This window comes from Peromyscus leucopus, chromosome 8b, assembly GCF_004664715.2.
Source record: "Peromyscus leucopus breed LL Stock chromosome 8b, UCI_PerLeu_2.1, whole genome shotgun sequence".
NCBI lineage: Eukaryota > Metazoa > Chordata > Mammalia > Rodentia > Cricetidae > Peromyscus > Peromyscus leucopus.
In genome coordinates, this window is record NC_051086.1 from 68392118 (window position 1) to 68405343 (window position 13226).

The window sequence follows — 13226 nt, forward strand, 5'->3', positions numbered from 1 at the left end:
ACTATTTTCTCAAGTCACACTTTAGGGAGACAGCCCTGTCTGACAAAAAATAAAGCTCGCATAATTTGACTAAAAAAATTTGGGTCAGCTATTTTTACTCTTGTTCAGTGGGATTAACACAGTAGGCAGTGTTCAGTCCTCCTCTTACTCAGTCTGACTTTAAAAAAAAATGGTTATTTTCCTCTGGTTGACCATTCATTCCTTCTGTTTGTTTACTGGAGACAGGGTCTCTCAATGTAGTCTTGGCTGTCCTAGATATCACTCTGTAGACCAGAGATCTGGTCTTGAACTCACAGAGATCCTTCTGCCTCTGCCTCCCAAGTGTTGGTATTAAAGGCATGTGACCATTCAGTCTTGACTGGTTAGACATTACTGGCTGCTTCTTTTCCTTCCTTTCTGAACCTCTGATGTTGAAATACATCAGGAATTAGGTCTTGGGCATTTTTCTATCTAACATTCTCTTAAGTAACAGTCCCTCACCTTAGGACTTTAAATATCTACTTGTTGGTGACACCTGTATTCCCAGCAAAGGACATTCAAATCCACTTCCTACATGCACAATAGCTATCTTGAATTTAACTTGTATTCCTGGCCTTCTTGCCAAAACCTGTTCCTTCTTGAATTTCTCATTTCAGAAAAAGGACATGATCAGTCACAAAACTGCTCATGCTGGAAACCTATCCTTTTTCTCAAAATCCATACCCAGTCCAGTAGCAAATCCAGGGGAAAGTCTTCACCCAGCAGTCCTTTTCAAATTTAATCCTACCCAAATATGACTTCTACTAAAACCAAACATCCATTAGTTAATTTTTTTTGTATATTTTTTAAAATTTATTTTATTTTACAATACTATTCAGTTCTACATAACAGCCACAGATTCCCTTGTTCTCCCCCTTCCCCATTAGTTAATTTGCTTATGAATTATCTGCAGGTTGAAGACTTACCCTAACCTCTTATCTTAATCATCACAGGACCCTCTATCATAGGAAACATAACTTTTTTTATTCTGTTATCACAGAAGCTACTTCTCATTGCCACACGAGCAAGAAAACGGGCTGCACTCAACTGCGACAGAAGACACAAACTCCCAAAGGGAAACATTTACTGATCCCACAGAACCGTAGTAGAAGAGCACACAGAAAACAAGAAAGGTTCGCCATCTCTACCTAGGTTTATGAAATGACTTCCTGTTGATAAGGCACAGTATGGACACAACCCAACTGAACCATGTTATGGCATCAGTCTTTTTCAGAGTGTATTTCTAGATCTGTACACGTTCACTCTCATTCTAAATTTCAGAAGACTGAGATGATACAAATTTCCTGTCACACTTTTGACTTTTGCAACAAGAGAAGACAAGGACATTACTTAAAGCATTTCAGGAGGGATTTAGGTGAGAATAAAGAATGAAAAAAAAAAAATCACAGGTAGCAGTGGTGCACACCTTTAATCCTAGCACTTAGGGGACAGAGGCAGGCAGATCTCTGTGAGTTTGAGGTCAGCCTGGTCTACAGAGTGAGTTCCAGGACAGCCAGAGCTACACAGAGAAACCCTGTCTTAAAAAAACAAACAAACAAAAATTTAAAAAAATCATAGACATTAGGATAGTTAGTTGATAAATAGGTCTTCTATATCACAACATATTCATAGAAGTTATTCTTAGTATTAAGAAATCATAGGACTTGGCTTATTCTCAGAACCTACCAATCCTGTGCATGGTTACTAGCTTCTTGAGGTGGGAGAGGACTGGCCAATCGAGATACTTGAATCCAAACTGCATCATAGAGATCTTTTTTCCGGGTATGCACAGTACAAGGCACAATCAGTGGCATTCCAAAGAGACTGGGGCGATTCTTCTGAGATGACAGGAAATACAGTTCTGTCCTCATCTATATGTACAAACAAGAGAAGAGAGCTGATGAGGCAGGCTGCCAAGTAACAGGTATTAACGTGCATTTTCAAGTCAGTTACTACTACCTATGCAGCTGCTCTCTGTGCTTTTTATTTTCCAAATGCCAGATTCGGTTTCTAAAGCCATAAACACACAAGAATGCACACACGAGGAAGCCAATGCCCTCTTTGGTCACTGCATGCACACGGTGCGAAGAATACATATAGGCAAAACACACCCATACACATAAAATAAAATGGAAAAAAATTATAAAAAGAATGCATACCACATTTAATATTTTTATTGGGATTGTGCATCAAATTTCTGAGTAAATTTTCAGAGAACTAACATCATTTATGGGCTGGAGAGATGGCTCAGAGGTTAAGAGCACTGGCTGTTGTTCATCCCGAGGTCCTGAATTCAATTCCCAGCAACCACATGGTGGCTCACAACCATCTGTAATTTGATTTGGTGCCCTCTTCTGGTGTGTAGGCAGAATACTGTATACATAATAAATAAATGAATCTTTAAAAAAATATTTTCATTTAATCCAATAACTTGATCTATTATCTTTTTATTTTTAACTTAAATTATTAATGTGTGTGTACATAAGTGTGTGTGTAGGTTAGGACAACTCTGTAGAGTTGGATCTCTCCTTTTTTATTACTTTAAAAAAAAAGGTATTTTGAATTGTGTGTGTGTGTGTGTGTGTGTGTGTGTGTGTGTGCGCGCGCACATGCATACCACATAAGTGTCACATATGTGACCAGAGGCCAGAGATGTCAGGTCTCCTGGAGTAGGAGCTACAGGCAGTTGTACACTGCCTGGTATGGGTACTGGGAAGTGAATCAGGTTCTCTGGAAGAACAATACACACTCATAACCACTATCTCTTTAGCTTCCAATTTTTATGACTTTAAAAAAATTGTGCACATATTTATCTATGTGGATTTGTACACATGAGAACAGGTGCCCCTTGGAGTCTAGAAGAGGGCATGGGATACCCTGGAGCTTAAGTTACAGGTGCTTGTGAGCCACCCAACATGGGTGCTGGGAAATAAACTCAGGCTCTCTGCAGGAACAACGTGCACTCTTAACAGCCATGCCAATTCTCTGGTCCTCTCTTTCCACTTTTCTGTGGTCTTGAGATGAACTTAGGTCACTTGGCTTGCATGGCAAGCACCCTTATTCACTGAACCATCTTACTGACCCTATTACTTTAAGTTGTTTAACATTTTATTTATTTATTGGTATGGGTATTTTGTCTGCATGCATGTATGTTCACCACTTGTGGACCTGGTGCCTGTAGAGTCAGACAAGGGTATCAGATCCTCTGGGACTAGAGTTGCAGGCAGTTGTGTCACAATTTTTTTAAAGTCATAAAAATTGGAAGCTGAAGAGATAGTGGTTAAGAGTGTGTAATTAGTAAATTCAATCTTATGTGGCAAAGAGTTTTTGCATTATGTAATTGAGAGTGTTCTCTCCTCTCTAAATTCTTTCATTTATTTTTAAAAAAGAATTCATATTATTTTTACTTGTGTGTATATGTGTGTCTCTGTGAAATGTATGCCATATATGTTCAGTTACTAGTAGAGGCCAAAAGAGGACACTAGATACTCTGGAGCTAGTTTTACAAGAGGCTGTGAGCCAGTGACATGGGTGCTAGGTACCAAACTCTGGTCTTTTGGAAGTGCGGCCAACACTTTTTAACTGCTGATTAAATCATTTCTCCAGCCCCAAGCTGAAGGTCTTTAATATGAGATCATATGATATAAAGAAACCAAGTAAGAGAATGGCAGACACAGAGGGAAAGTTCAGATGAACAGGCAGGAAACGCAGTTAGGTAGCCACAAGCTAAGGAGGGCTCAGAAATACAAGGAAAAATGGGCCAAGAAGAAAGAGTCCCCTAGTCTCTGGAGGGGGACAGCTCTGTTGGTATCTTGATTTTGGACTTCTGGTCTCTAGACTGTAAAGGAATTTCTATTAAGCCATAGTTTGCTTTAATTTGTTACAAAAGTCCTTGGAAATTAACATAGTACCTTACCTATAATTTCATTTCTCTTGTTATAATTAATGTACTTATTTTTTTTACACACTAATTTTGTTTCTCCATAAAGCTCATTTCCTTTTCCTTTCTAATTTCCCTTTAAATATTTTTAAAAACATACTATTTTTATTTTACGTTCATTGGTGTTTTGCCTGTATATATGTCTGTATGAGAGTACTGGAACTGGAGTTACAGACAGTTGTGAGCTGCCATGTAGGAGCAGGGCATAGAACCTGGGTCCTCTGGAAGAGCAGCCAGTGCTCTTAACTGTTGAGCCATCTCTCCAGGCCGACTTTTTCTTTTTTTGAAACACTCTTATTATGTAGGCCAAGGCTGGCCTGGAACTCAAGGTCATCCTGTTTCAGCAACTTAAGTGCTAAGATTACAGCTATGTACCAATGACTTTTCTTTTCTTTCTTTTTTTTAAAGATTTATTTATTATGTATACAGTGTTCTGCCTGCAAGTCACAAGAGGGAGCCAGATCTCATTACAGATGGTTGTGAGCCACCATGTGGTTGCTGGGAATTGAACTCAGGACCTCTGGAAGGACAACCAGTGTTTTTAACCGCTGAGCCATCTCTCCAGCCCGACTTTTATTTTCTTATATGAGCAGGGGAGTACATATTAGTCAACAAACATAATAAATGAGAATTTGAGAACCTAGTGTGATTATTTCTCTTGTTCTTTCTCCTCTGCCCTAGACTAGACATCAGTGCTAGAGATTAAACCCTAGACTCTTTTTCATTCTAGGCAAATACTCTACTACTAAATAATACCCCTAGCCCTAGAGTGAATTATGAACAGTACAGGAATAACTAATGGCTCTTAGAAATTACCTATCAACCTAACTCTTTTTTTTTTTTTTTTTTTTGGTTTTTCGAGACAGGGTTTTTCTGTGTAGCTTTGTGCCTTTCCTGGAACTTAGTTGGTAGCCGAGGCTGGCCTTGAACTCACAGAGATTCGCCTGGCTCTGCCTCCCAAGTGCTGGGATTAAAGGCATGGACCACCACCACCACCACCACCACCACCACCACCACCACCACCACCGCCCGGCTCAAACCAACTCTTTTACTTATTTTATTTTTTTGAGACAGGGTCTCTAGTCATGGCTGGCCTGAAACTCCCAGATATCCGCCTGCCTCTGCCTCCTGAGTACTGGTATTAAGTGTGTGCCCACTCCAACTCTATTTTATAAAATGATGATAGCAAAGCTCAAAGGGCTCAATGGCTATTTAGTAGCAGGATTAGAGCCATAATATAGTTTGCTCAGTTACTAACCCAATTGTTCGTTCTCCTTTTCTGAGTACCCAACTATACCTCAATCACTTACTTATCAGTTTTCATTTTTTCTTTTTTCTTTTTCATGTGTGTGTGAGTGCATGTGTAGGACCAAGGTTGATGTTGGAAACAACCCTCGATCACTCTTTTACGTTTGTTTTTGTTTTATCGAGAAAGGGCTTTTCTGTGTAGCTTTGGCTGTCCTCAAACTGTCTCTGTAGACTAGGCTGACCTCTGAACTCAAAAAGACATGCCTGCCTCTGTCTCTCAGAGGCACCACCATAGCCCAATATCCTTGACCACTCTTAAACCTGTTAATCGAGGCAGGTTCTCTTAATTAAATCTGGATATGCAATACAGCTGGTCTTGCTAACCAGTTTATCCTGGGGATTTCCTGTCTCTGTCTTCTGAGCTGAAATGACAAGTTGGCCAAGACCCAACCTGGCATTTACACAGGCTCTGGGAATCCAAACTCTTAACTTGTCCTCAAGCTTGCTTGGCAAGTGCTGTAACCACTGATCCATCTCATTAACCTCCTCCTCCCAAACCTTAAAAAAAAGGGGGGGGGAGAGACTTGGAGAGATGGCTCAGCAGTTAAGAGCATTGACTGTTCTTCCAGAGGACCCGGGATCAATTCCCAGCACCCACACGGCAGCTCACACCTGTCTGTAACTCCAAGATTAGACAAACATGCAGGCAAAACACCCAAGCACATGAAGTACAAATAAATTTAAAAAGGTTTATTTTTATTTTACGTATATGGGTGTTTTTCCTGCATATATGTCTGTGTACCACATGCATGCACTGCCCATGGAGGCCAGAAGAGGACACTGGGTCTCCTGGAACCATAGTTAAAATAGGTCATAAGCTGCTAGTGCTCTTAATGAATGAATCACCTCTCTAGTCCCACCCTCACTTTTTTTTTTTTTTAAATTAGAAAGGGAGGAATTACAAAAAAAAAAAAAAAAAACAAACTTGTCAGAGAACATTTTTGTGTCCTCCAAAAAACACACAGTGACAATAATAAACCTTTTCCAAAGGCGCTCACATTTACATGGCAGAGATAAGTCTACACACGGAGGACACACACTCTGGAAGAAAGCGTACTTGGGTGTACCAGCTGGCCAGCTCACTCTTATCTCTTGTATGTCTGAGACTCGGTCTCAGTATTTAGCTCAAGTTAGCCTTTCCTTGCTATGTAACCCAGGATGGCCTCCAAATCCTGATTCTCCTGCCTCAGCCTCTCCAGTGCTGGGATTGCAGGTGTGCAACACCTTCCATCTATCATTCTGCTGCCTCTTAACAGTAAGGAATGTCATTTCATATAATAGCAGCCACACATGACAAGGAATTCTGGTTCTAACACTTACATAAGCATATAGGATAGAATGAGTACATTTACGAAAGATATGGAAGAGACAAAATGGTTGCATTTCACCAGTGATAGTTGATAGGACCAATAATACCTTGCCCAACATTTAACTGACCATTTTTCGATGGACTGCAATGATGTAGCCTGTAAATGGGTCATCAGGAAGAGGTGGCATATGACCATTCACCACTCCATTTGTGACGTTCTTCTCAGTTCCACATGGTACAAGTGTACTTGGCATTCCATTGGGGATGAATATAGGTCGAGGCAGGTCTCCATTGGTAGTCAGGGTGAACAGTCCATTTGTAGATGGAGAAGAGGAACAATCTATAAATTTAGAGATGTGCACAGTATCATAACCTTGTATCACCATCATCTTTTTCTTTTCTCAAGTATTATAAGTGTTTTGAACATTGACAGTGTAGACTCCCCTAATTCAGGACAGGGAAAACTCACAGACCAACAAACAATTCTATTTATTGGTAAATTTAAAGTCTAGAATTTATTTATTTTATTTTTATTTATTTGTTTTTTTTTCAAGACAGGGTTTCTCTGTGTTGTTTTGGTACCTGTCCTGGATCTCACTCTGTAGACTAGGCTGGCCTCCAACTCACAGAGATCCGCCTGCCTCTGCCGCCTCAGTGCTGGGATTAAAGGCATGCACCACCACCACCACCACCACCACCACCACCACCACCACCACCACACCACCACCACCACCACCACCACCCTAGAATTTACTTTTATAACTCACACTCATGACTAAAGAACAAAGAAAGAGAAGTAGTGCTTCTGCAGCAACCCCAAGAGTATCATGTGCAACACAAACATCTCTACCATTCATTTTCTCTTTCCTCTAAAATTCCCTATTCTCAAAATATTCTATTCAATCTGGCTTTAAGCCAACTGATGATTTTTAAATGAAAACAAAGATAAAAATGCATTCCCCTAGTGACCAAGGCTTAGTCTAAATAGCTACATTTTAAGTGCTCAATAGCCCATGCAAGTGATGGATACTGTACTGGAGAACAGAGATGCTAGTTTCCATCACTGCAAAGTCCCATCAAACGGAGACATTCTAAATAGAGAACATGAAATTATCTACTAACTCACCATCACCATAACTGTTACATGCCAGTGAAAGGAGCTTCACTTCTTATGAAGTCCTTTATAGTAGGACAATTAACCTAATAGTAAGCTGTCAAGGAAGAATCCCTGGGCATAATGGTTTACACTTGTAATCTCTGCACTTGGAAGTGAGAGGCAGGAGGATCATGAGTTTGATGGTATCTTGGACTGAACAGTGAGATCTGGGCAAATCTGAGATACACAGTGTTAACAATTGTGTCAAAAAACTAAGGGCTATACTGTATATCATTTTTCCTCCCAACTGAAACATTTTCCCAAGAGGAAAGGGGAAGGCTCAGGAAATCAGGCAACAAATAAAATGTCACATGTCTGACAAAGTGGGAACTTGTGAAACTCTGGGAGGCCCCTTTATAGCATTATAAAAGCAGTAAATAAGTGTGGGGAAGGAGACTCTGAACAGCTCAGATGCTGGTGTAGAGATTTCTCGAACTGTGTGAGCTGCTTCAAGCTGTGCAGAGGGCTCCAGGGATACAGATTTCTTGAGTCCTCACTAGGGTAATGGAGGGCTTCTTGGTGATGAGCTGCTTTTTTGAGTCACCTCTGCTCCTGTAAGTAACCCCTCACCCATATTCCTGTGAGTAACCCAATACAAACTCACTGGTTCACCAAACTGGACTTTAGTGCAGTCATTACCTCTGACCTCATGCTTTTACTTTTTGGGGTTAGTAGACATGTGTATGTGGGATCTTCTCAGGAAAATACTCTTGCACAAAATGCTACCAAGAGGTATAGTATAACACTGACCTAGCATGTCTAAGACCTTAGGTTAGACACGTAGCACCACAACAAAAGGACAAAGTATATGAAGCCCAAAGGACTGAATGACCAACCATATTAAGGCATATGGAATAACCAGACAGACAAATTCCTATTTACTAAATTTATTGTTTATATTTTCTGATAGCATGTTCCTTTCATACTATTTGTGCCATCTTACCATTACAAAAAGTTAAAAGAGATGTGAATATTAATAGTATATATATGAGCGAAGAGCTACCTACTTAGCTTGCTTATTTACCGATTATGAACTTTAGAGTCCTCATCAATCAAAAGAAAAATCTGAGCCAAATGATTATTAGAATTCCTACAAAAAGCTCCAGTCAAAGGTTTCTGCTGTGATTTTGATCCCAGCAATCAGATCTCTGTGATTCAAGGCCAGCCTGGTCTACAAAGAGAGTTCCAGGACAGCCAGGGATACACAGAGAAACCCTGTTTCAGAAAACAAACAAACAATATATATTAATTCTTAGACCAAATTTTATTACATTTATGTATGTATCTATGTATGTGTGCACAAGCACATGCAACAGCATGCATGTGGAAGTCAGAGAACAATTTACAGGAGTCAGTTCTTTCCTTCCACCATGTGAGTCCTGAGGGCTGAACTCAAGTCATAAGGCTTGGATCAGGCTTAGCTGCAAGTTCCTTTATCAAGCTGAGCTATTTTGCTGGCCCTAGACCAAAGTTTAATACTGAGATCCTGAGAATTAAGTCTAGTTCTACCTTACCTGTTTGTATTGGACTACACGCTGATACTGGAGATGCAAGAATGGGAATTTCAAATGCACACAAATATCCACTCACTGAAAGCCGAACTTTTTGGTTGTCCTGAGGGAAGTTCTACAAAAAAGAAAGAAAGAAAGGAAGGAAGGTTTTAGATAAATTAGAAAAATTATCTCTGTGATGTACAGCATTTTTTTTTTTGAGACAAGGTTTCACTATGTAGCTCTAACTGTTCTGAAACTCAGGAACTCACCATGTAGAGCAAGTTAGCCTTGAGCTCAGAGATCTGCCTGCTTCTACTTCTGCTGGGATTAAAGATATACACCAACACATCAGTAAAACAATCTTCCTTGGCCAACTAAAGATGAATGTTGGATAAAGTAAGTAACTCGTAATTCACCCACCTCCCACCCCCCTCCAGCCCCACTAAAGAAAACTCTTATTCCTGTCCATGGGAAGGATGTATACTGTGGGTGATTGAAAGTTTTACCTTTTGTCTCAACTAACTAAACTGCAAACTCCAACAGATCTCTTTACATTATATATATACATTACATATGTGTATATATACATAAATAAAAAGCAGGCCAGTGGTGGCACATGCCTTTAATCCCAGCACTCAGGAGGCAGAGTCAGGTGGATCTCTGAGTTTGAGGTCAGCCTGGTCTACAGAACAAGATCCAGGGCAGCACCAAAGCTACACAGAGAAACCCTGTCCAGAAAAAAACAAAAATCAATGCAGCCTGGGTATGGTGGCACACACCTTTAATCCCAGAAGAGACTGGCAAATCTCTGTGAGTTCAAGGCCGGCCTGATTTACATAGTAAGAAACAGGCCAGCCAAGGCTACATAGAGTGAGACAGTGAGACAGTGTCTCAAGAAAACAATAACAAAAATGTCAACCTGGTAGGGCTCTGTTCAGAGAGCACGAATCTGTAATCACAGTGATTAGAGGATAGGAGAAAGGTGAATTTTCTCCTTCTTCTTTTTTTTTTTGTTTGTTTTTTGAGACATGGTTTCTCTGTGTAGCCCTAGTTGTCATGGAACTTGCTCTGTAGACCAGATTCACCTGCCTCTGCCTCGCAGTGCTGGGATTAAAGGAGAGTACCACTATAGCTGTATTTTCCCATTTTCTAATTCTTTAGCATTTTGAAAAGTAAAACCTACAGTACTAAGGGGACTGGAAAAATGGCTCAGCAATGAAAAACAATTGCTCTTGTGGATGATCCAGAATTGGACCCCAGCACTAACATGGCAGCTCACAAACACCAGAAACTACAGTTCCAGGAGATTCACTGCTCTCTTCTGACCTCCACAGGTACCAGGCACATATGTAGCGCATATTCAGACACCATGATCTGTAGATGCAAATCCATTATAAAATGGAATAGTATTTGCATATAGCTTATGCATATCTTCCGCTTATGTATAACCATTACATAATTAATAACAGGAAAAATGTGATGTAAACAGTTGTAAAGATTATTGTTTAAGGAATAATGACAAGGAAAAAAATCTAAACATGGTTCAGTGCAGTATTTTATTATCTGCATATCTTTAATCTGTGACTGGGTAAGAGACTAAAACAAAAGCTTCTAGTGTAAAGGGCTGATCTATGTTTATAAATATTCATAAATATAGAAGAGCTGGAGAGACGGTGTAGCTGTTAAGAATATTGGCTGTTCTTCCAGAAGACGCAGGTTTGAGTCTCAGCACTTATATTAAAGCTCACAACTGTCTGTAGCTCCAATTCCAGGAGTATCTTCTGGCTTTTGCAGGCACCAGACATGTACATGGTACAAAAACATATATGTAGGCAAAATACCCATACATCAAAAAAAAAAAAAAAAAAAAGAAGTCTGGAGAGATGGCTCAGTGGTTAAGAGCACATAATTCTCTAGAGGACCTGAGTTTAATTCCCAGTAACCATATCAGGTAACTCTAGTTCCAGGGGGATCTGGCCTCTGAAGGCATCTCTACTCAAGTGCACATACCCACACACAGATACATACACACACACACACACACACACACACACACACACACACACACAATTAAATTTAAAAAGGAATAAAAAATTTTAAAAATATAGAAAGTAACTGAAGAAAAATTCTAGTGACAGTTGATGGGGAAAACTTAACCATATATTAAAATAGCTACCTTTATATGAGCAGCCTTAGGTAATTCCCTTATCTCAAAATGCCACTATCATTTATTATTGCTCTGTTCTGGTAGACAACCCTTTCAAATTTCTTGATTTGAAAATGGTATACAGGGGCTGGAGATATGGCTCAGCTGTTAAGAGCACTGGGTGGTCTTCCAGGGGACCCTGGTTCAATTACCAACACTCACATGGCAGCTCATAACTGTTTGTAACTCCAGTTCCAGGGGATCTGACACCCTCACACAGACATATACACAGGCAGAACACCAATGCACATAAAATAAAAATAAATAAATTTTAAAAAAAGAAAAGAAAATGGTATACAATCTGGGGGTGGTGGCAAATGCCTTTAATCTCAGCAGAGTCAAGTGGATTTGAGACCAGCCCGTTCTACATAGTGAGCTCCAGGACAGCTGGGGTTTTGCAGTGAGACCATGTTTCAAAAAAGAAAAAAGGGGAGAGGGAGGGAGAGAGGAAAGGAGGAAGGGAGAATGATATATACATATTTTTTGTTCTGGTTTTGGTGTGTGTGTGTGTACACACACACTACAGCCCATGTATGGAAGTCAGAGGACAACTTTCAGGAGTCAGCTACCATGTCTACCATGTGGGTCCTAGGGAATTAACTCAGGTCATCAGACTTGGGGATAAGCACCTTTAACCACTCAGCCATCTCACTGGCCCTTGTTTTTGTTGTTTTATATCTCCCTTGATTATTTAAGTGTGGTGGTTTGAATATGAATGGTCCCCATAGGCTTATATATTTGAATGTTTAGTCATTAAGGAGAGGCATTATTGGAGAAGGATTAGGAGGTGTGGCCTTGTTGGAGGTAGTGTGTCACTGGGGGTGGATTTTTGGTTTCAAAAACCCAAGACAGGCCCATTGTCACTCTTTCTTCTCAGTGCCTGCTGGTCAGGATGTAGAACTCTCAGCTACTTCTCCAGCAACATATCTGCTTGTGTGCCACTGCTGCAGGCAGCAGCAGGAAAATGTAATGGAATTCAGCTACTATCACAAAAACTACTACTTGGAAAGGTCAAGGACGTCTCCGAAGGTCATGTCATGGCTAAGAAGTCTTGGTGATATTTTAGCTTTTGTACATATATTAGCCAATTCCTGCAATGATTTCCTTGTATGCTATGTATGCTTCCAAGAACTCCTAACAGTGTATTTCATCTGAAATACCTATCAAGCATTCAAGGCCAAACAATCTCCTGAATTAAGGCAAATTAAACTCAGACCCTCCTTTCTTATACACCTTAGTGGTATTTATACTAACATTATAGACACCTAACATTTACCTAACCACCTCTAGGAATGTAGTTTGAGCACATAAATTCCCCTTTTCTGATATCTTAACCAATTTTAGCTCTTAGTTGACCTCCTCCTTTACCACTCCCCTGTTGGGTTGTAAAAGAAAGCCTGTCAGTCAATGCCTGAGGAAAACTCTTGTCTGCCTTTTTATGACCCTGTAAGAATTCAAGTCTGGTGACCTTGCTTTGGCTAGAGCACTGCTATTGCATGGGTATATAACTTTGAACCTCAGAAACTTAGAGAGGATTTTGGGGATTTTGATTGGAGAGGATTTTGACTGGAGAACTAGAAGAATAAGACAGAAGACGAGGAAGAGCCAGATGGGGAAGAACGAGATAAGAAAGACCAAGATGGGGCAGAACTAAGATGAAAGAATTAAGATGGAACTTAGAGGGGACAGCAGATAAATGTAGAGAGAAATCAGGCAAGAAAGGAGCTAGGCACAAGAACAGAACTGAAGCTGTGTAGATAGGATTTTATCCCAGAGAAATAAAGTAGATGGACTAA

At 40.1% G+C, this 13226-nt stretch overlaps 1 protein-coding gene across 3 annotated transcripts in view; it reads right to left on the reverse strand.

The window, feature by feature from the left end:
• The window catches only part of Usp32 (ubiquitin specific peptidase 32), a 159681-nt gene that overhangs the window by 23800 nt on the left and 122655 nt on the right, over positions 1-13226 (reverse strand). For all 3 annotated transcript variants that reach the window (XM_037200942.1, XM_037200941.1, XM_028890541.2), the window contains 3 exons: positions 9246-9357; positions 6704-6915; positions 1705-1889 (listed from right to left, as the gene is read on the reverse strand). In XM_037200942.1, the coding sequence (XP_037056837.1) occupies positions 1705-1889; positions 6704-6915; positions 9246-9357 (509 nt within the window). The remainder of the gene's footprint in view (positions 1-1704; positions 1890-6703; positions 6916-9245; positions 9358-13226) is intronic.